Source organism: Pholcus phalangioides, unplaced genomic scaffold, assembly GCF_987345545.1.
Source record: "Pholcus phalangioides strain wild (caught in Gottingen) unplaced genomic scaffold, Ppha-v1.0 ptg000015l_1, whole genome shotgun sequence".
Taxonomy (NCBI): domain Eukaryota; kingdom Metazoa; phylum Arthropoda; class Arachnida; order Araneae; family Pholcidae; genus Pholcus; species Pholcus phalangioides.
In genome coordinates, this window is record NW_028301608.1 from 2,256,377 (window position 1) to 2,277,573 (window position 21,197).

A 21,197-nucleotide genomic window follows, 5' to 3' on the forward strand; every position below is an offset into this window, starting at 1 on the left:
CTTCAGAGTGTTGCATTTATGGTGGCCAGCAGTGTAGATCCAGGTTATTGATATCATTAACAAAGATTAGAAATAAAATTGGTCCAAGAACAGAACCCTATGGGACGCCAGTTTTAATAATCCTGTATGTACCTATTGTATCATTTATTTTAACTGCTTGCATTCTATTTGAAAGATAAGTTTTAAACCAGTGATAAGTGTTGCCTCTCAGACCTGAACAATATAACTTATGCATAAGAATTGGATGATCGACACTATCAAAGGCTTTTTTAAGTCTAAAAACATAGCAAAGGTTCTTTTGCTGTCATTAATACTTTCATATACTTTTTCTGAAAATTTCAAAATTGCCATCTCGGTATTCTTATTTTCAAGAAAACCGAACTGATTTCTCGAAAACAATTTTAATTGATTTAGAAAATTTATAATTTTGTGTTTCATTATCTTTTCCAAAGTTTTCGAAAAAACAGGCAAAATAAAGATAGGACGATAGTTTTTGAAATCATTGACATTACCTGATTTATGAATGGGTATGACAAGAGCACATTTTAATAAAACTCCATTGAGAATTGAAGGGTTTATAATGTGGGTTATATAAACTTTATTGGTATTTACTGACAATTTTTAGCATTTTTGGAGTGATTCCATCATAACCAGATTCTTGTTAAATAATCATGGTGTTACATAAAAAAGATCTGAATCTTGAGTGGCATACAGCATATTATCTGAAGCTGTTTTTTGGAGAAGTTTAACTGAAAGAAAATTTTTAAAATAATTCACAGAAAAAAAAACAGTTAAAAAATAACAGTGAATGGTTAGCATCCTGTCACCTTCTCTCTGTGAGATATCCGACTGGCTTCATTCGTCACAAATGGTCACTCTCCTACACGGAGAGCAAGCACCGCTAATCAAGGGTCGATCAATATGACACCATAGCTGCCAACTTTTGAAAATGAAAATTCGAGAGATTTTTGCGCAAACCCGTATTTTATGCTAAAACCACTCCCTAATAAATACAATAGGGATTTTTCCAAATAAAATAGAGATTTTCTAAACAAAAGTTAAAGCATAGGGAATAAAATCCCTACTCAAAAACTAAAGTCAAATTAAAATAGGGATTTTACACACATGGAAGTTAAACCCTTGGGAATAAAACTCCTACGCAAAAAAAAACCAGTGAAATTGGAGGCCAAAACTTCAATGATGTAAAAATAAATATTGTGTTCAATCAGAAACGCTGTAAACAAACATTCTGTGCGAATGACCCCAAAATCATCGGAAGATGAAGGAAAAAACCGTCAATTTTGAAGAGCACTGACTTTTTGTGACACTTGCTTGATGTTTTTATTTTTTTCATTTCACGAGTGATGATAATAGTCTTTCCATGACCGATGTTTATGTCCGTAACCCAACTTGTCAGCTCTCTTCTGGAATGTTTGATGAAAGGAAATTCATCGGAATAAGTATCTTTAAAACTGATTAAATATGTTTTTGCTTATCAATATTAGTGTTTTGTTCTATTGCATGTACGTAACTTCAACAAAAGAAATTTTGACCATATGCGCGTCACTATAATCTTCAATTATTATCAAGGACTATTGGCTGCTAAGCCATTTACCCCACCCCTCTCCTCCCCCTGCACGATAAGACAAACAACTTTCTTGTTACCATCAGAGGGTTTGTAAAACTTCCTTAAAAAGGGAATTTCCCCATTTACGACGTGTGACGTCATTTCGAAAGGGGAAAAAAAAGAGGCTTCATGTGCCACAAGAAATTCCTTAGGGATTGTTTTCATAAGCGGCGATTTTTTTTAATGAAGTAGGGAATTTTTAGGAACAATTAGGGATTTTGTGATTTTCGTAAAAATTTGGGAGATTTAAGAACTTTTCGAGAGTTCGAGCGATGAAGCTAAAATTCGGGAGACTTGGCAGCTATGTGACCCCCCATACTAGGAAACAGTACTACACACGTCGTCCTAACTTTGTGACTATGGACCCTACATAAAATACAAATTCATGAAACCATAATTTGGTATTTCATTTCTTAGTTCACTAGTTTATTTTTCTTCCAATGAAATTACTTATTTTTCACAAAATTAATATTTTTTTTACAAAAATAAGGACCCTAAAAAAAGGTCTGGACAGACCCTTTCATTGTATTGTGTAAGAATTCACTTATATTGTGTGAAATTCATTCAAACACACAAGCATCTAGAAAGCCAGTGATAATACAGAATGATATGACATGCATAGTATACCTTTCCATATTTCTTCTCTTAGCACGTCTTAGAGCCACAATGCCTTCCTTCGCCAACATATCCAATGATATAGGATCGATTCCCTTAAAACAAAGATGTCATATAAAATACTTCGGAGAATACAGAGGATTACGGAAAAAAAGACAAAATGGAAGTTGATAATTATACCAAAGATTCTAAATTACCTTTTGATTTATAATAACAAAATTCTTATCCTCTGTATCACAGACTTTCTTTTTCAAATCAATAATTTTTTGTACACGCTGAGCTATGAAGTCTCTTTCGGCTGAAACAAGTTTTTCCCTTTCCTCAGCACTCTTGTAGAAGAAACCAGCATTTACCTCACTATACAAAAGCACAGAAACAAATTAAAATATCAAATAGTTACAGTAACATCACAAAATCTTGAATGTTTACTCATTTCTTTATACAGGGTGCATAGCTAACAACACATTAAAACACACATTTCCGATTAAAAAAAATATCCAAATAATGTGTAGACCACAGATAAGTCATTCATATTCCCAGTGGTTGTATAGTTATTCTAATTAAGAAAAAATAACTTCTTATGCAGACACCCTGTGCTGTTGCCTCTGTTGTTTGAAAATTGTGCTCTTGAAAATTGTTTCTTGTGATGCCAACAAAAAAAATTCCATGTTTCTAAATGTAATATTCACTCAGATATTTTAATTCAAAAAACTGGAAAGTTGGGAAAAAAAAGGATAAATTGAGGTAAAATGTTTTTTGCCTGTGAGGCGAAATGCAGCACTCTAGAACTCCGTAATTTTTAATATTTAGAAGGTTTTTTTATTTAAACTAAGAACATAAATTTCATTAACAAAAAAATTAATTAAATAGTTGTAAAATGTTAAAAATTACTTGTTGAACAAAACAACCAGCGCTAGTGCAATAATAAAAAAATACAGGATTAGTCATCTTATATATCCCTTTGGTCGAAAAGTGTTTAATTTTTTTTTTTTTTTTTTGTCTGTTTTGTCCATTGTGCTGTTTGTTCAAAAAAAAACAAAAAAAAAACAAAAAAAAAAAAACTTTGCAACAACACTGTAAAAATTAGCATATTGACAAAAGAATCAAATACAGAAAAAAAGAGTCAGTATGCATGATGTCATAATCGTTTTCTATCCAACAGTCTCACGCATCGCAATCTTTCTTCAGATCGGTACGCCACACCTGCATTTATGATGTCCCCCGCCAACTCTTCTCCATTTTGTGAATTCAGATATCTCAGCGAATATTGCACATAGAAAAGTGGATTTTTTTTGTTGGCCTCAGACACAGAGCAACAACTTTCTAATTGGGTTTTTAAGAAAGATATATATAAGTTGTTTTTTTTTAATTTTCAATAACTATTCAACCCCTGGCAATATGAATGACTTATCTGAGGTCTTACTTATTTGGATACTTTTGTAAATATTCACCCCTACATTGAAACCTGTCATGTTTCAATTGTGAAGGGGTAAAAATAGCTTGGTATATAGGTGTCTTAGTTTATAAAATTAGTTTGTTTCAGGGACATCACACATGGTTCACCAGTAACTAGCTGTGCGTGCTGTTAGCTATGCTCCCTGTATATTATGTGCAAGTTAAATTGCAGACCCACACTTTTAGAAAAAGAACTTATCAAATGTTCACCAAGCACTACACATTTGTGTCACAGCCAAGATTACAAGAAGGTACTTTATATATATATATATTTATTTATTTATTTATTTTTATTTATCACACACCCCAGTAGGCAAGATTGCACTTACACTGGTAAGATTCAATACTTAAAACATAAAAGAACATAAATAAAATAGAAAAAAACTTCATATAAGGTGTAAAGTTAAAATCGTCCAAGGAAGAAACTAATCCAGCATAAGGGGCAGAAACGACGTCACATGGAAGGCTGTTCACAGTCTAGCTGAGCGGCATCTAAAGTTATAAAAAAGGTGGTCGCCACTGACCCCTGGAATTTTCAATTGAAGACTGTGTCTGTGGAGGTTAGGTCGTCTGTCCAAGATTTCAAAAAAAGTTATCAGAAGGTAAATATACCATATTGTGTCCCCAGGGGTGGGAAGTGACAAACTCCATTTCGGAGTAGCTTTGGAGCAGCAAAATATAGGATTCAGAGCAGATATTTATAAATTGGAGCAGCGAAATTAACAAGAATATTTTCATTAACCCTCACCCTTTTCCAAAATAAAACTGCACTGTCTTTCGTTATCAAACATCTTTTCATCAGCTTTTTTTTTTTTTTTGGTGTTTCAGGCTTTTGACACATTGTTTGAAAGAGCGGCTGTCATAAAATATTTCACACCAGTCTATTCAAGATGATTTTTGCTTACGGAGTCACTATTTGCTGTCTGGAACAGCAGCACTTCAAATGGGCTAAAAATATTCTATAAGTTTTAAATTTTTTTTACACTCGGAAAGAAATTGTTGTAAAATGGGAGAGAATTTTGGAAAAATCAACACGATGTTTGGTGATCTGACACTCGCAGACGTGCGAACTTTTGAAATCCAGAAATCCGGAGATTCTCCCAAGGGGTGTCCCCCCCCCCCCGGCACTCACTGACTCGATCAATTAAGAATAAGTTAATATTACTTTCCCCCTCCCCCAGGCCGGTTCTGCATTGCCCCTGAGTAGAATATAATTGCATGTCAGTCTTTCCGTACAGGATAGAGAAATCACATCTACATACTGTTCATAAAATATGAAGCAAATATTTGAATTCCAAGAATAGTATCATTTTCATACATATGAAGACAATAGAACATCATATATTGCTAGTTACCTTTTCTCATATTCCAAGGATACATTACAGGTCAAGATGTAAGCATTTTCAACCCTCTTCATCATGTTGGGATGCCGAGCACCATGGTCAAGAACAAGCCCACGAACTAGCTTCGAATCCTCAGCAGTTTTATGTTGCATTTCCATTATCTCAACCATATGCAGATCAATTGGTGTATTTTCTTTTTTCACAGCCAAAACAGCATCAACACATATCTAAATTGGGAAGAAAATGACTTACAGCATTAGCAATTAATGGTTACTGACATCACACATGGCACACTAAATATATTTACTACTTTAATGGTATTTGAGTTTATTAAAACATGCATTTGTTGCCCACATATTAAACAGATTTTTATTTCATTTTTCCTCAACAGATCCCAGGTGATATGTATGATAAGTTTTTTGTAATGTTTTTTTCTGAAGTAAAACTAAAAACTTGCTTATTTCAGATAATCATAATTTTCAACTGTGAGGCAATCACGAGCCTATTTATAACCAATTGAGACCAAGACTTATTAATGAGTAACACACATATATTTCTTTATTTTATTTTTCTGTCACTTGATAATAACCCCCCCCCCTTTTCCCAATTTGTAAAAAAATTGACGAAATGTCTAAAACCTTTGTGTCGTCCAAACTTTAGCCTAGTTGTTACACACAAGTATATAGAAATTTAGATACCAAATGTTTAATAGACTTGATGCTTGGGATTCATCACACTTTGGTAAAGATGACCACATTTCAATATGATTTAAAATGAAACTATTTATTCTTATGATTGTTGTCATAGAGCCTATGGCAAGCAGAAAATATTCTGAAAGTGAGTAACAAAACAATTTTGTGATAATATACACGTTAACAAATTTTCCAATCACAAAAATAATCAAAAAACAAAAATTATTCTATGATAGGCTGAGAGCAAAATAACCAAGGTTAGCAGCAGGTTTAAAAATAAATCATAAAACGGGTGGAGGAGAGAAATCACAATTAAGTTACACAATTTTTATATTAACCAAATCAAACCCTAATCATTGTCTGCACCATTATTCAATGAATGATACAAAAGCAATTGGTAAATTTACCTCAGTCAGATGTGAAGCCAATTTTGCTGGCAACTTAGTGTTTAAGGTTGTATTTGCAATATTTATGAGAGTTTCTCTATCCATTTGTTTCGTAACTTTCACCTTATCCAAAACTCTGAGAGCCTCAGCCTTGGCAAGATCAAAACCATCAGTCAAAATGCGAGGATGTAAACCCTGAAATATAAGAGAGGGGTGGGGGGAAGCCACAAACAAGCTTGTTATTATGTATTTATTAAGTTATCCCATATACATTCGAGTATACTTATAACATACTGTGGATATAACATACAAGTGTAATCTTCAAAATTTGGTCTATTCACATCTATATATTTTTAGCTCCATGCAAATGTTGCTTATAACATACAATGCTTAAAACATACACTGTGGATATAACACTCCAAAAAAATCCTAGGGGGAAAAAACAGACTTCTTTGTATAACATTCACTGCATGCAGGTGATCTTAACATTTTCTCACAAAAGGGCTTGAATTTTTTTTCAAAAAAAAGAGAAATTATACTGCCATAATATAGTTAAATTTTTCATCAACTGGTGCCTTAATTTTTTTAACTTTAGCACTACCCGTTGGTAATAAATATAACTATTTTGACAAAATTGTTGACATTTAATAAAATCCTCTCTTCTATGCTCTTTGAATTATTGAATTTTTACTTGTTTTTGTTGACTTTGTGGTGACTATATAAATGGCTGTGATAAAAGAACAATTGTTGTAATCAACTCACTCACTGTTGAAAAGATATACTAATATTCAAGTGTATTATTGATTGGTGACATGTATTCCATAGACTCCAGACTATCCGGCCTAATGTGACAAAAAGCCAGATAACAAAAAAAAAAATAACCCCAATTAGTTCTAGAAATGATCACTTCTTACTTCGCCTATTAAAAACACCCTTTACCACCACCTGCTTTTATTCACATTTTCTAACCTCCAAGTACAGGCCAGTACTTATAAATGCTTATAATCAGGTATAAATGTTTATGTACCATACCATAGCATAAGCAGGGCTTTCTTGGGAGGGGTTCATTTTTAATGCCAAAATACCCCATAATCTCGACTCTACATACCACTTCTCCTGCCATATACCTTATGTGGGTGTGATAGTGTAGGTTTTAAAAAAATATTAATTTTAAGACCTTGCTTATAAGATACACCTCTTGAATCACTTAAGCTATGTTATAACTAACTAGGCATGGGACGAATAGTGATTTAGCTTAATACCAAATATTCGGTGGCCAAATATAAATTTTCTTAAAATTCATCACAATTATAAATAAAAGTGTCATTTTTAATTGGAAATAAAATTATTGGTAATTTTAAATGATTGATATTGAATTTTAATTATGCAATTTTTTATTTAAACACATATTAAAAAAACCGGTAACAAAGATTTTTATTGCCATGATTTTTATACCGACAACCAAATCTAACAATGATACATTGTATTTTAATATTACAGTGATACCTCAGCTAATGAAGATGATTCATTCCGGAATCACGTTTGTTACCCAAAACATGATTGCTCATAGGTTCTATGGAAAATAGTTTGGTATGTTTAAGCTTTTAAAAAACCAAGGAATGCTATACAAACTGATTGAAGGCTAAAATGAACAGCTTCAAATTAGATAATTAAGAATCTACAGGAGGATGAGATACCGAAGATCTTTTTTATTTCACATATTTTGTACACAACCCAATGGAGTTCATAAGCATCCCCATCCATTTGTGATTAGGTCAGCTCATTTCTGTGTCTCATACATGTGGATGGAAAAGATACTCTCATCCACTGTTCAGCTTGATGCTGAGTCTTGCATTGAAAGAACGAATACTCTAAAGACAGGCTACTTTTTTCAATGCATTTTCTATTTTGGCTGAATCTTTCATTTTATATGAAAATGTTTAAAGAATTTCATCATAAATGATGATTGGTGGGAAAATTCAGCTCACGGTGTGGCTATTTTATGTTAGTGGGTGCATTCATATCATCAAAAACTTTCATTAGCTGAATCCATATTTGCTAACTGACACAGAAAAATCACAAAAAAAACCTTCATAAGCTGAAAAATTTAAAGTTGAAGCGTTCATAAGCCGAGGTATCATTGTACTTATAAAATCAATTTCTTTTCAACACCTCTAAAGTATTAAGGCATCATAAAATTTAAGACTTATTTTTACACTCTAAGTGGTCTTCACCCCTTTCAGTAGCTCCATACATTTCTTGTCTAGGTACCTCATTCAGTTAGTGAACTCGTGTATATATAATTCATGCTCACTTCCACATTATTCGAAAGATTCCAATCAATATAATTTTTTAAAAATTAGTTTGTTGTGCTTAGGTTTAACAGATATTCTGCGAAATACCTTAGGTATTATCCAGCCGGGCTGAAAACTGAATATTCATCTCATCTCTAGTTAATAACCAAATTCGACTGCACTTATGTGCACGATACATACAATATAACTTGCAACCAGGAACTTAGAGAAATTCTTCTTCCCCCCCCCAAATTATACTCTTATGCTTCAAATTATCACCCCCCCCCCCAGTCCAAAATTCTTATAAAATAGAATTGTTTTTCCAAATTTCTCTCTGAACAGAAAATTTTTTCTCAGCACAATTTTGATTCGATTGTAGTAATGACAGATGATTTATCAAGTTAAGGTGGTGACTGTGACTACTGTTGGCGATACAGTCTAACCTCGTTAAAACTAATGGGCGTACCATATCCTCATGCATAATCCGACATGTGGAATAAAATCAGCAGTTGGATAGAAAGAACACTTTCTTGGAGAACTTGAACTTGACTTTCTTTCATCTAAGGATAATGGCAAGGTCTAAGGCGGGTTAGTTAATGATAATCACAACAGTACTGACAGGGAATTACCCACCTCTGACTTGGATGGCTTCTCGATTGACACTAAATCACCAGGCGAATTAAAATGTGCGTTAATAAATGCCAGGAGCTTGGGTAATAAGAAAGACTTTTAGAAACTATGATAGTTGTGGAGGCCCTGGATCTTATAGCCATTACAGGATCTTGGGCAACCGATGGGGATGAATCTTTCTTACACATCTCAGGATACGATACTTTTTTGAGAAATAGATCTGATAGGAAAGGGGGTGGAGTGTTGATATACGTGAAATCCTGTGAGAAGGCTAGAGAGTGTAACATGTAGAGAAGTGATATTGAAACCATATGGGTTGAACTTGAGAACGAAAGACGTCATAAACTTATTCCTGGGGTTTGTTACAATCCACCGAATAGGGATCAAAACTACATCGCCAAATTGCATGATGAAATTTCCTACACGTGTAAGCGAAAGAGGGTTCTCATACTAGGGGATTTCAATTACCCAGGTATTGATTGGGAGAACCTTTCATCTGGAAATCAGTATGAAAGAGACTTTTTTAAGTTGGTGCTCGAAAATTTTTTGTATCAGCATGTATCAGAAGCCACTAGGGGTACTGCTATTTTGGATTTAGTTCTTACTAGTTCTGAGGATCTAGTTGAACATGTTTCGGTGGGGGAAGAGTTTTCTTCCAGTGATCATCGTATCGTCAGATTTCACTATTTATTAACTTTTCCTCGGGTAAGGTTGATAACAAAAGACTGGTTCCTTGTTTTTGGAGAACTTTGATGTTTTGAGAAGGTTAGAGGAAGTTTTCAAAGACCGGTTGGAATCAGTAGGGGTGGTAAGTCAATGGGAAGAATTTAGTATGAAGCTGTCGTCTGTTTTGCACGACGTCATACTCTTTGTTTGAAAAAAACGTGTTTGTACATCGCACCCTCTATGATTTACGGATAGCATGAGTAACCTTTATCTTGAAAAGAAAAGAGCATTCAGAGAGTATAAAAGTGGACGAGGTGACCTATCATTGTTTACTGATAAAAGAAGACTGTTGAAGAAAGCGATAAGGGATAGTAAAAAGGAAGTTGAATCTAGGTTGGCAGATAACATTGGCTCTGACCCAAAATAATTTTTTTCGACACATCAATAATGGATGTAAGGGGACAGTTGGCCCCCTCTCGATAGGAGGCTCTAGGGTAGAGAGCAATGTAGGCATGTGTAGTGCTTTCAATGACTTTTTCGCGTCAGTTTTTATGGAGATAATGATATTCGATATACGGGTGTTGCATGGGGTAATAAAATCCTCAACGACATTCAAGTAGAAGACGTGGAGGTCCTAAATCTGCTAAGAAATGTATGTGAAAGCACAGCACCAGATGATATTTATCCCAGGGTCCTCAGGGAATGTGCTAATGAATTGTTGGGGGCCAGTCGCACAGATATACAGGAGTAGTGTTGCTGAGGGTATCGTACCAAGAGATTGGAAACTTGCTAACGGTGTTCCGATATTTAAGAAGGGCAGTAGAGAAGCGGTGTCAAATTATAGTCCAGTGAGTTTGACATTACTCTCTCGAAAATTTTGGAAATTATCATCAAAAGGCAGTTTGTGAAGTGGATAGACGAGAATAATGTATTGTCGGATAATCAGCATGGGTTCAGGAAGGGGAAGTCATGTGTAACTAACCTCCTTTGCTTCTAATGATCACGTGACTGAAGTTTTGGGTAAGAGCAAAAATGTCGACGTTGTTTACCTTGATTTCCAGAATGGTGTCACTATCTCAGATGCAACTAGGGTCACCGATTTGGGAATTCTCATTGACGAGCGACTTAGGTTTTCTGAACATTGTTCAGCAGTGGTCAAAAAATCGAATAGAATGCTTGGTCTCATTTTCAAAAAGGTCTCTTCGCGTTTTCCTTAAGTCATTCTTCCGCTTTTTCGAGGCTTAGTTCGTCCTGGACTGGAGTATGCTGTGAGGTTTTGGAGACCATACCTACAGAGGGACATAGACTTGGTTGAAGGGATGCAGAGAAGAGCTACGCATGTCCTTATTGGCACACAGGGCTTGAGTTATGAAGAGAGACTTCATTTTTTGAATATGTTTACATTGGATGAACGCAGGTGTCGAGGAGATATGATCGAAGTGTTCAAAATTTTCAATGGGATGGATAGGATGGACCATGAACTTTTAGTACACCGCCAATCGACTGCTTTTACAAGGGGACACCAGTATCGATTAGTGAGGGACAATGCAAGGTTATGGTGTCGCAGGGAATTTTTCTCTAATAGGGTTGTTAATAAATGGAATAGCTTACCCCCGGAGGTAGTAAATTGTAACACAATTGACACGTTTAAAAAGAAGTACGATAAATATGTTGGGGTAAATCGAGAAGCTATCCATTCTTAGAATAAGACAACCATAATTATTCTTCATGGGCGTTGTATAATATTTTATCATGTGTATATATTGTTTATAATTTGTGTTAATTGCATTTTTAATTGGGTTGCTGTATTTTTGAAATATATGACATCCATATTTTTATGGGCATCTTTTTATCAGCCACCTCGTTGGGCATTTTGCCTGTTGTGGTGTTGTATTTGTATAAGGTATTTATTGTTAAAAGAGGGAAAAAAATCTAAATCCATTTTTTTTCACTCACAGAGATAGCAGAAAATAGCCAATGCTTAAAAATTCAAAGGACTTGAAAACATTCTCAAAACTGTTTTTTCCTAAGGATGCTGTATTGACCCAGGGTTGGCAAATTCGGCCCAGGTCAGAAAAAAATGGGTGGGTTTTTCTGGGAAGGCCCAACTACAAAACCTACCGGGTTTTTGCTGAGAAGTGGATATTTGCTGAAAATCATTTGTAAACACACAAAATCCCATTTACATTTATCATTAGCAAAACAAATTTACCTTTCAAGCATTAGTCATTTTTTAAATAGAAATTAATGTTATATAGCTGAATGTAATTTCTTTGCATAGGAGAATAAATTGTTATCCTAAAGTATACAAAGTGCAGGCCCACTTAGGCCTGTATTGCACTATAAAATTTTTCTATAAGTCATATATATATGTAAGTCTTTATAATTTAATAAAAATAAAAAAAATTAATGTTTTTATTACTTTTTAATATTTAACTATCAATTTGTAGTTTAAGATTTCAAAAAATTCATGACTATTACATTAAAGCTATATTGATGCATATTAAAATTTCGCATGTTTAATTGAAGCATTTTTGAATCGAAAGCAGACCTAAATCGAAGGTCAATCCTACCCTTGAATTTAAATAGGTTTTTGCAATATCCATTGTGAAAAAAAATAAATTGGTTCATTTCTATCAGATTTTCCCCTCAAATTAATGGGATGAATGTCTGAGGAAGTTGCCACATCTGTTACTTTCAATATGGTTTGCATTTCTCTCCAGCCTTTTGCTTGGGAAGAAACATATCATGTTACATAAAAGCTTATATAATGACTGATGTAATGGTACCCTATAAAACGATAATCACACAGATAGTAACTCACTTTTCATAGTCTTAATATATTCCGTCTATAACTATAAGTTTCACTGATCCCTTTACTATCATTAGGGGTCATTCAAGTATTATGTCAGCATCAAGGGGGGGGGGGGTTCGGATTTGCTGACTTGTGATGACAAGGGGAGAAGGGGGGTTTGAAGGTTGCTTACGTCATCAACCACCCCCTTTTGAAGATATGAAATATTCTAAGATGCTGACGAAAATTTTGCTGACAAGGGGGGGGGGGGGGTGGTGTCAAAAATAGCTGAAAATCTGCTTACGTTGTCGGGTTCGTTTTCAATGACTGACTGCCACAATCATAAGCACTGCCACTTTTATGTATATTACTTGGTTTAATCATAATTTTCAACAATAACATTATACTATTAACACATCCTCCTCGCTTACAGCGAGCCTTTGAAACTACCTCCTGAGTCCACAGGAGCCACCCTCTAACTAACTCAAAACACACCAAGCTTCTTTCCTCTTCATTGAGGGCCTTTCTCCGCCACCCACACTTTCTAATCCCATCATGATCCTACCCGATGGGGGAAGAACCTTACATACATAATACTTGAATGGCCCCTTATACACTTGAGAATACAATTTATTTTCATGGTCCTACAACTCCAACAAATTCTCATTAACATTTCCAGTTTATAGCCTTTTCCTGCTCATGTTTTTTTTTGTGGTATTCATTGTATAAAGTACAGGCTCACTCACAAAAACTCACTGGGTTTTTTTGCTAAAAAGCATTTGTTAGCCCAAACTACCCTCCTCTATATATTATTTAGCAACACAAATTTTTTTTAAACAAATTAGTGAATAAATTACTGGCTGAATACAAGGAATTTTTTTGCATGGGGGAAGAGAATGTTATAATATATGCCAAGTACAGGAAAGATCGGAAATGTATTAAAGAAATTAAGATTCAAAATTTTAAAAGTAGCTCAATCTCACTAATACTAATTTAATATTGAAATTAAATTAGCATGATATTAAAATATTAATTACTAAGTACATATATCTAATGTATGCAAACTATTTTTATATTTATTACTTTATTATTTTTATATTATGTACATTGATATGTAATATTGCAAACAGCATACCCAGAAAAACCTGGGTTTTTGTCAACCCTGGTAGTGACTGCTGATGCAAAAAGGTCCATGACAAGTGAACTCTGATAACCAACTATAAACTAAGTATGGGAGAAAAGGCCCAATGTAAAGACACTCAAAATGTACTTCAAATATCTATAAAAAAAGAATTTTGTGAGGAATATTTTCACACGGGTATGTGGCATTGAAAGTATATCAGCAAAGAAATGTAAGCATATGAAGGATAATTTTTCTTAGTGATAAAAAATGTTTTGGTTGTTCATCATGTTTCAATTTTTCATATTACAAATAATTGTTTTAATTCGTTTTTTTGCAAAAAATCACTTGCAGATCAAATCAGAATTGATTACGTCTGGGTCACCACTTATTTGGGAGACTTCAACCAGTATATTAATCCTAAATATTTTTGTTAATCAAAAGGTATATTTATTTTTTGCATAACTGGTACTCTGTTGAACTGGTCTTGATAAATTTTTACTGGACTGTTTAAAAATTTGAAGGCCTATCAAATTTATGCAAGCTTAACACTTATTACTTGGTTAAAATCATATAATGAATTATTCAATTAAAAACAAAAATTAACATTACTGATGTGACGTCGCGCCATCAGCAGCACGACCAACTAGATAACACAGATATTGCAGGTATGGCAAAAATAATCAAAAGCATTAAGAGATGCCCGAATAGTATATTTCAGCCCGAAATATACTGAGAAAGTGAATTTTCTGGATGTTATGCCGAAACTAATATTTGAAAAGAAAAGTTATTTGTCTCCACCAGGAATCGAACCTGGATCCCTTTGCATACTGGGCAAGGGTGCTAACTAATACACCAGAATTGAAAAGTGTGTCTGGACACACAGGAAACTTTTATTATTTTTTGCTTTAGATCAGACAAAATCGCAGCAATTTTCATGTCTGTTATCAGAAATTTCCAGGTTTTAGAACAAAAATGGGCTATTTTCCCCTACTTTTTTAGTAAATTTCTTTCCCTGACAATTTCAGGTTTTCTATGACCCGTATGGACCCTGGTATAGAATCTATGGCAGAAATAATCGTGATTGAGTCTTTTGCATCATATACACCACACAATGTTGAAAAAAAAAAAATCTATCAAGGAATACCACACAGATAAATGATCAGTTCAAAACCAACCTCTGATATATAGAGTTCAGCTTGCTTAAGTAATTCACCGATAAGTAGCACAGTCGATGTTGTACCATCTCCGACAATGTCATTCTGTGCTGTTGATGCTCTTGCAATAAGAGTAGCTGTTGGATGCTGTATTTTCTATTGATAGCAGAAACACAACTCATTAATTCGTTGAATAATGATTATTTTCTTATAACCATCATCACATAGAAATAGCAAATAAATCATCAAATCACAGATGATTTGTAAAACATTTTCAAAAAGTAGTGATAGGATAAAAAAAACCATTTTATATAGTGCAGCGGTTCTCAACCTTTTTTGACTCACGGAGCTCTTTTCAGTACATAATTTCTATGGAGCCCTGTTTGTATATAATTTTTATGGCGGAACCCAGTAGACCTCTTTTTATTTATCTATCAAATTAACAGATTTATTTTGCACGAGTCGCCACGGAGCCCCTGGGAAGTGCACACAGAGCCCCAAGGGCTCCACGGAACACCGGTTGAGAACCGCTGATATAGTGAAACTTAGACATAACGATACTCTGACCAAGAAAAAATATTGTTGTAGAGGGATTGTCATTGCATCGAGAGGCAGCAGTTTTAACATTAGAGCATAAACATTTCTAGAGATGTGAGGTGGTGAGAATATTCTCCTGGATGTAAAAATTTGAAAATTGAATTAAAAGATTATTCTCGAGAATTTTACGTCTCTAGACATTTCAAAACAAGAATTCAAAAATACTGTCGTAGAGGGATTTATCATTATATCAAGGTTTTACTATATATCCATGCTTTGCACAATACACAATTTAAGTTACTTGCAGAGACACGTGCAACCAATAACTCCAGATACAGCTGTTTCACTGTATAGCAAGTAACTATTACTAAACCACGTGTGAATATCATAAATACTTTTTAAGGTTCTCGTAACAGATTGGTGCATACCAGAAACTGTTGTGTTGATGTTGTGTACTCAACATAAACGAGATTGTTTTCAGACATGAATGTTTCAATGAGTACTGTAGCCTTTCTTCCACATTTGGGAGCAGCAAGCAGACAGTTTAGTGGTTGTGTGATAGGCAATAACACACAAATTTAAATGTTGTAGGACTGACTGCGGAACAGCTTCGGTATAAGGGACACGCCAACTTGGCAAATTTTTTGCAAAGATAAGTCTCCAGCGCCGGCGCACTGTGGTGTTCTGCGTTGCCTACTTGGTTGTTGTTGTTTTAGAATGTTCTTTCGGTTAAAAAAAAGCGAGATGGCACTGGTGGTTGTTTTCTATTGTTTCTAGTGTATCTTTTGAAACTTCCAACTGCCATTTTCAAACCCGTCTTCTCTCGTTTTGTATTCTCTCCCTTTTTTCTTCCAAATGACGTCACCCCATAGCCGCGGCATTTTGAAAACCGTTGGTAGACGAGATCTTTTTTCGTGATTGAGAGCTTGATTTCCACAATGTTATCTTCATCCAGTTTGGCTTTTTCTGGGTGATTTTTCAGGAATCTGACCGTTTCCACCAACGTCTGGTTCAGATTAATTATTGGATATATCGTGCCAGAAAAAAAATCACCAGCATAAAAAACAACAGAAACGAACATCAGATTTTTCTATCCTCTCTCAGGTTGTACCTTCAATATTTTCCTTTATTTAAACAGTTCCTGTATTTTATTTATACCCTGATCACTTTAAACAAGGGTCCGGGCTTTATTTAAACAATGCCCGGTTTGATTTATTATTTAAACAATACCTGGGTATTATTTACACCCTGATCGATTTATTATTTAAACAATGCCCGGTTTTATTTTTATCCAGTTTTATTTTTTAAACAAGAGAAAGGGCTGTTGTTTATTTAAAAGCGCCTGGATGCCTTATATTGTTTTAATTATTATATTTAGTAATTATGTGCTTGTTGGTTTTCATTGTTTTTTTATGCTGGCCATTTTTTTTTTTTTTTTTGGTGCCCATAACGTGTCTGACGGTCTTGCGACTTTTCATCGGGTCGTCAGACATGTTTGGCGCTGAAAAAAAAAGTTGCCAAGCTGCCCCTTATACCAAAGCTGTTCCAAACCGATCAGAGAAAAACACAACTCAAATACAGTAGACCAGTGTCTACCAACCTATGGTATGCAACGATGGCGTCAGCAGTCCGCAGGCAGAGTTGATAATTTAATTCCAACTGGATGGAAAATTATTCAATTGCTGTAATTGTTATTATATAATATCCCATATGTATTCAAATAAAAATTGTACCTTCATACTTAGGTTCATTATACCTCATCAAGGAAAATGTGGGAAATTGCAATCCTAAATACAGGACAGCACTAATTTGCAGCCCAAATATGCATTTTCGGACAAATTTACTAATTACTGCAAAAACGGGTGAAGGGTGGGAAAATAAAAGGCTGTGCTACAAATCACAATGAACAAAACTTTCACAAAAAAAAAACCCCCCATTCAAATGACCCGATTACTGTAAAATTCTGAATGTCAGTAATTGTCATTGAAAACGTTGCCATAAGTAAGGAAAATCCCGAATTATAGTTAAAATTGCTGAACAATTGAGGAAAAACAGTTTAACTTGACAATTTCAGATGAACATTTGTACTGTATAACGCCACTATTTATTAAAAAATTTTGTAAACAAATTTAAATAAACATTACAAAAAACAGGACTGTCGTATAAAAATAAATTCAGAACCACTAAAAATATAAAAATTTCCTGTAATACAAGACGCAAGTGGTTCAAATTTTTTTAGACATTTTACTAATCTTCAGGTTCAGAGAGGTTGAGAAACACTGTAGTGGACTCTTGACCATCCGGCTCAAAACTAACTGGCCTGGTTAAAAAATAATTATAATTCTCTATAATAAAATAATTTATTTGCCAAGGTGTTGCAAGTGTAATCAATTTGTGCAATCATTTACCAATGAAATAAGTCTAAATAATTTTGTTTTTCAAGAATTAAGTCTATGTTTTGTTTATTTTGTCCCTTTCCGCGATGTAGAACAATATTTTTATACACTATCTACCAATAAGTATTTGGATACCTATGCAAATGATGATATCTGCGGTCCTGAGATACGTCATGCCCTCCGCCGGTATATATCGTGTAGGAAACAACATCGGCATTAGTCGCATGCAAGATGCAGCGCAGTTCGGAGCTCTCTGATTTCGAGAAAGGTATAATTATCGGGTATCAAAAAAATGACCGATCCTTAAGGGACATATCTAGCGAGCTGAAGTACCCAAAATCGACAGTGGCCTATGTGATTAAGAAGTGGAAGGTGAGCTGTGATTGTCGGAATTTGCCCAGAGTCGGCAGACCAACGAAACTTGGAGATAGAGACCGACGGGTGCTGTCCAGAGAAATTCGGAAGAACCGCACCCAACCGATGGCCCTCATCCGCGAGGAGCACATCTGATTGGTTTTCATGGTCGTGCTGCTGCCCATAAGCCTTTGATCACAAAGTCCAACCGCATTGCTCGGTTAATGTGGTGCAAAACACATCGAAATTGGACCGTAGATCAGTGGAAACGGGTTCTTTGGAGCGACGAATCAAGGTTCACCCTCTACCGTTCGGATGGCAGGGTCTGGCGTCTGCCAGGAGAACGTCTCCTGCCAAAATGCATTGCGCCAACAGTCAAGTTTGGCGGAGGTGGAATTATGGTCTGGGGGTGTTTCTCCTGCTATGGACTGGGACCCTTGGTCCCCATTCATGGTAAGCTCAACGCCAATGCCTACTGCACTATTTTGGATGACAATGTGCTTCCTACGTTGTGGCAGTTTTACGGGATGGACCCCTGTTACTTCCAGGACGACAATGCCAGCTGTCATACTGCGAGGTTAACCAAGGCTTGGTATGGTGCCAATGGGGTTCATCGAATGGACTGGCCTGCCCAGAGCCCAGACCTGAACTCTATCGAGAACCTCTGGGACGAGTTGGATCGCCGAATTAAGGGGTGCCCTACCCGTCCAAAATCGGTGAAGGAACTGACATGTCTCCTCCAAGCCGAGTGGAAGAAAATACCACTAGCCATCACACAAGGACTTGTGGAAAGTATGCCCTGGAGGGTTCACGCTGTAATTGCCTCTCGTGGAGGCTCTACCAACTATTGATTTTGAATAAAGTTAGTTTTTCTTTTCTATCACAGGTGTCCAAATACTTATTGGTAGATAGTGTATACTTGGACTTCCTCTTGCTGTAATAAATTTTTTAAAATACACGGTAAACATATATAAAGTAATGGCCCGTACTGAGAAGTCAAAATATGAAGATCAGGTTTTGCTATAAAGTTTCTTTTTATTGCATTGAATGAGATAAGAAGTGAGCATCTATGGAACTCCAACCTGTCCGGTTTTTTTTCTTCTGTTATACGGCCATTAAACAGGGTAGTTGCGAGTCTACTGTATAATGGAGTCTCTTGTACCAGACAATCCATTGGTGGCCACTTTTTTAAATTACATCAACTAGACATGTATTTTACTCTCAATTAACCGACACTTCTCATTAGTGGACAAAATTCTCTGTCAGTGTCTGTTATTGAGGTTCTACAGTACTTGAAATATCGAAAAAAGACACCCAAAATTTTATTTACAAAGAGAACCTCTTCATAGGTTTTATTGGGTCCAGATACCTAGAAGTTGGACATCACTGAAAAAAAATAAATAAAGGTGAAGTTATGGAAAATGACAAACGATTTAACATAATTACCATTTCATGAAGCAGCACATTACCATCTTTGGTGATTTTGATTTCTCCCGCACCAGATACCAACCTACAAGTATTAGAACAAATGAAATAAAAAATAATCATGCATGTTCATTCATCATTTTTATCAACAGTATCTGGTTTGATTCAGCCACTGGTTTTATGTGATTTATCAATATAAAAATATATATAAATATTACAGATGGGACGAATAGTGATTTGGCCGAATATTAGTTTTCTTAAAATTCATTGCAATTATAAATAAAATTGGTATTTTTAATTGAAAATAAAATTATTGATAGTTTTTTTAAATGATTGATAATTTTTATTACACAATTTATTTAAATTTAAAAAACTGATCTCGTTTATCTGACCTATGCTTATCTAACATACCACTACAAAAAACTATCCATTGGCAACATAAACTGCAAGTTGCGAGCGTAGTCTACTTTTGGTTTTGAAAAGCAGTTTTGTTGCTAGATAATGCTCCAATGCACCCTGATGAAGAGGAGCTTCAAGATGGTGACATTAAGGCAATGTTCTCCCCCCCCCCCCCCCGGAACAGCTTTGGTATAAGGGACACGCCAAATTGGCGACTTTTTTCCGGCTATAAGTTGCCATCGTTGGCGCGCTCTGGTTTGTTGTTGTTCTGCTGGGTTGTCGTTGTTCCAGAATGTTCGTAGAATTCTGCCAGTCGGTGGCGCTGACTGTTGTTTTTCCGTGTTCTTAGTGTCCTAGCGCGTCTTTCAAACGGGTTTTACTGCCATTTTCAAACTGGTTTTCTCTTTTTCTCATTCTATCCTCTCTCTTTTTTTCTTCCAAATGACGTCACTTAATAGCCGCGGCGTTTTGAAAAACCGTTGGGATAGTTCATATTTTCTCTTCCTTCCGTATATATGATGTAGTGTGTGTGTCGGATTAATTGGAATTATTTTGGACATCTTTTCCCTCAGGTTGTACCTTTAATATTTTCCAATATTTATTCTTTTCTACATGCAGGATGCCCCTGCATCCTTTTTATTTTATTTATTTATTTTATACCGTTGATTATTTATAAGAACCCGGATTCTCGGAAAGAGAGTCCGGGTTTTAATTTATAATAAATAGAATATTTTTATTTATACAACATGCAGGACCATTGATTATTTATAAGAACCCGGATTCTCGGAAAGAGAGTCCGGGTTTTAATTTATAATACATAGAATATTTTTATTTATACAGCAGGACCGTTATTTATTCACAACGGTCCGGGTTTTATTTAAACCCTGATTTCATTTCTTTTTATCCAGTTCTATTTTTTAAATACTCCACAGCTTATTTTTGTTTATGCCATTTGTTTTTACTGTTTTCTATGCTGGCGACTTTTTTTTCTGGCGCACGTAGTGTCTGGCGGCTTTTTCTCGGGCCGTCTGACATATTTGGCGCCGGGAAAAAAAAAGTCGCCGAAAATCGCCAACCTGTCCCTTATACCAAAGCTGTAACGGCTATGTGGATAAGTCCTCACCAATAGTATATAGGGAACAGGTGCTGTATAATCCAGAGATTGGCGATTTTTGGTGACTTTTTTCGGCGCCAATCACGCCCGACGGCCCGGACGAAAGTCGCCAAGACCAAATAGATGCTATGAATCGACAGCATTGAAAACATTACAAAAGCGGAAACCAACAATATAACAAGTAATAGAATAT

The 21,197-nt window shown here is 35.2% G+C and overlaps 1 protein-coding gene across 1 annotated transcript in view; it reads right to left on the reverse strand.

Moving 5' to 3' along the window:
• Positions 1-21,197, reverse strand: part of CCT6 (chaperonin containing TCP1 subunit 6) — a 30,320-nt gene that overhangs the window by 8,582 nt on the left and 541 nt on the right. Inside the window, exons 2-7 of the mRNA XM_089245379.1 lie at positions 19,513-19,576; positions 14,801-14,935; positions 6,140-6,313; positions 5,053-5,267; positions 2,440-2,599; positions 2,255-2,337 (exon numbers count right to left, since the gene is read on the reverse strand). Coding sequence (XP_089101505.1) covers positions 2,255-2,337; positions 2,440-2,599; positions 5,053-5,267; positions 6,140-6,313; positions 14,801-14,935; positions 19,513-19,576 — 831 coding nt within the window. The remainder of the gene's footprint in view (positions 1-2,254; positions 2,338-2,439; positions 2,600-5,052; positions 5,268-6,139; positions 6,314-14,800; positions 14,936-19,512; positions 19,577-21,197) is intronic.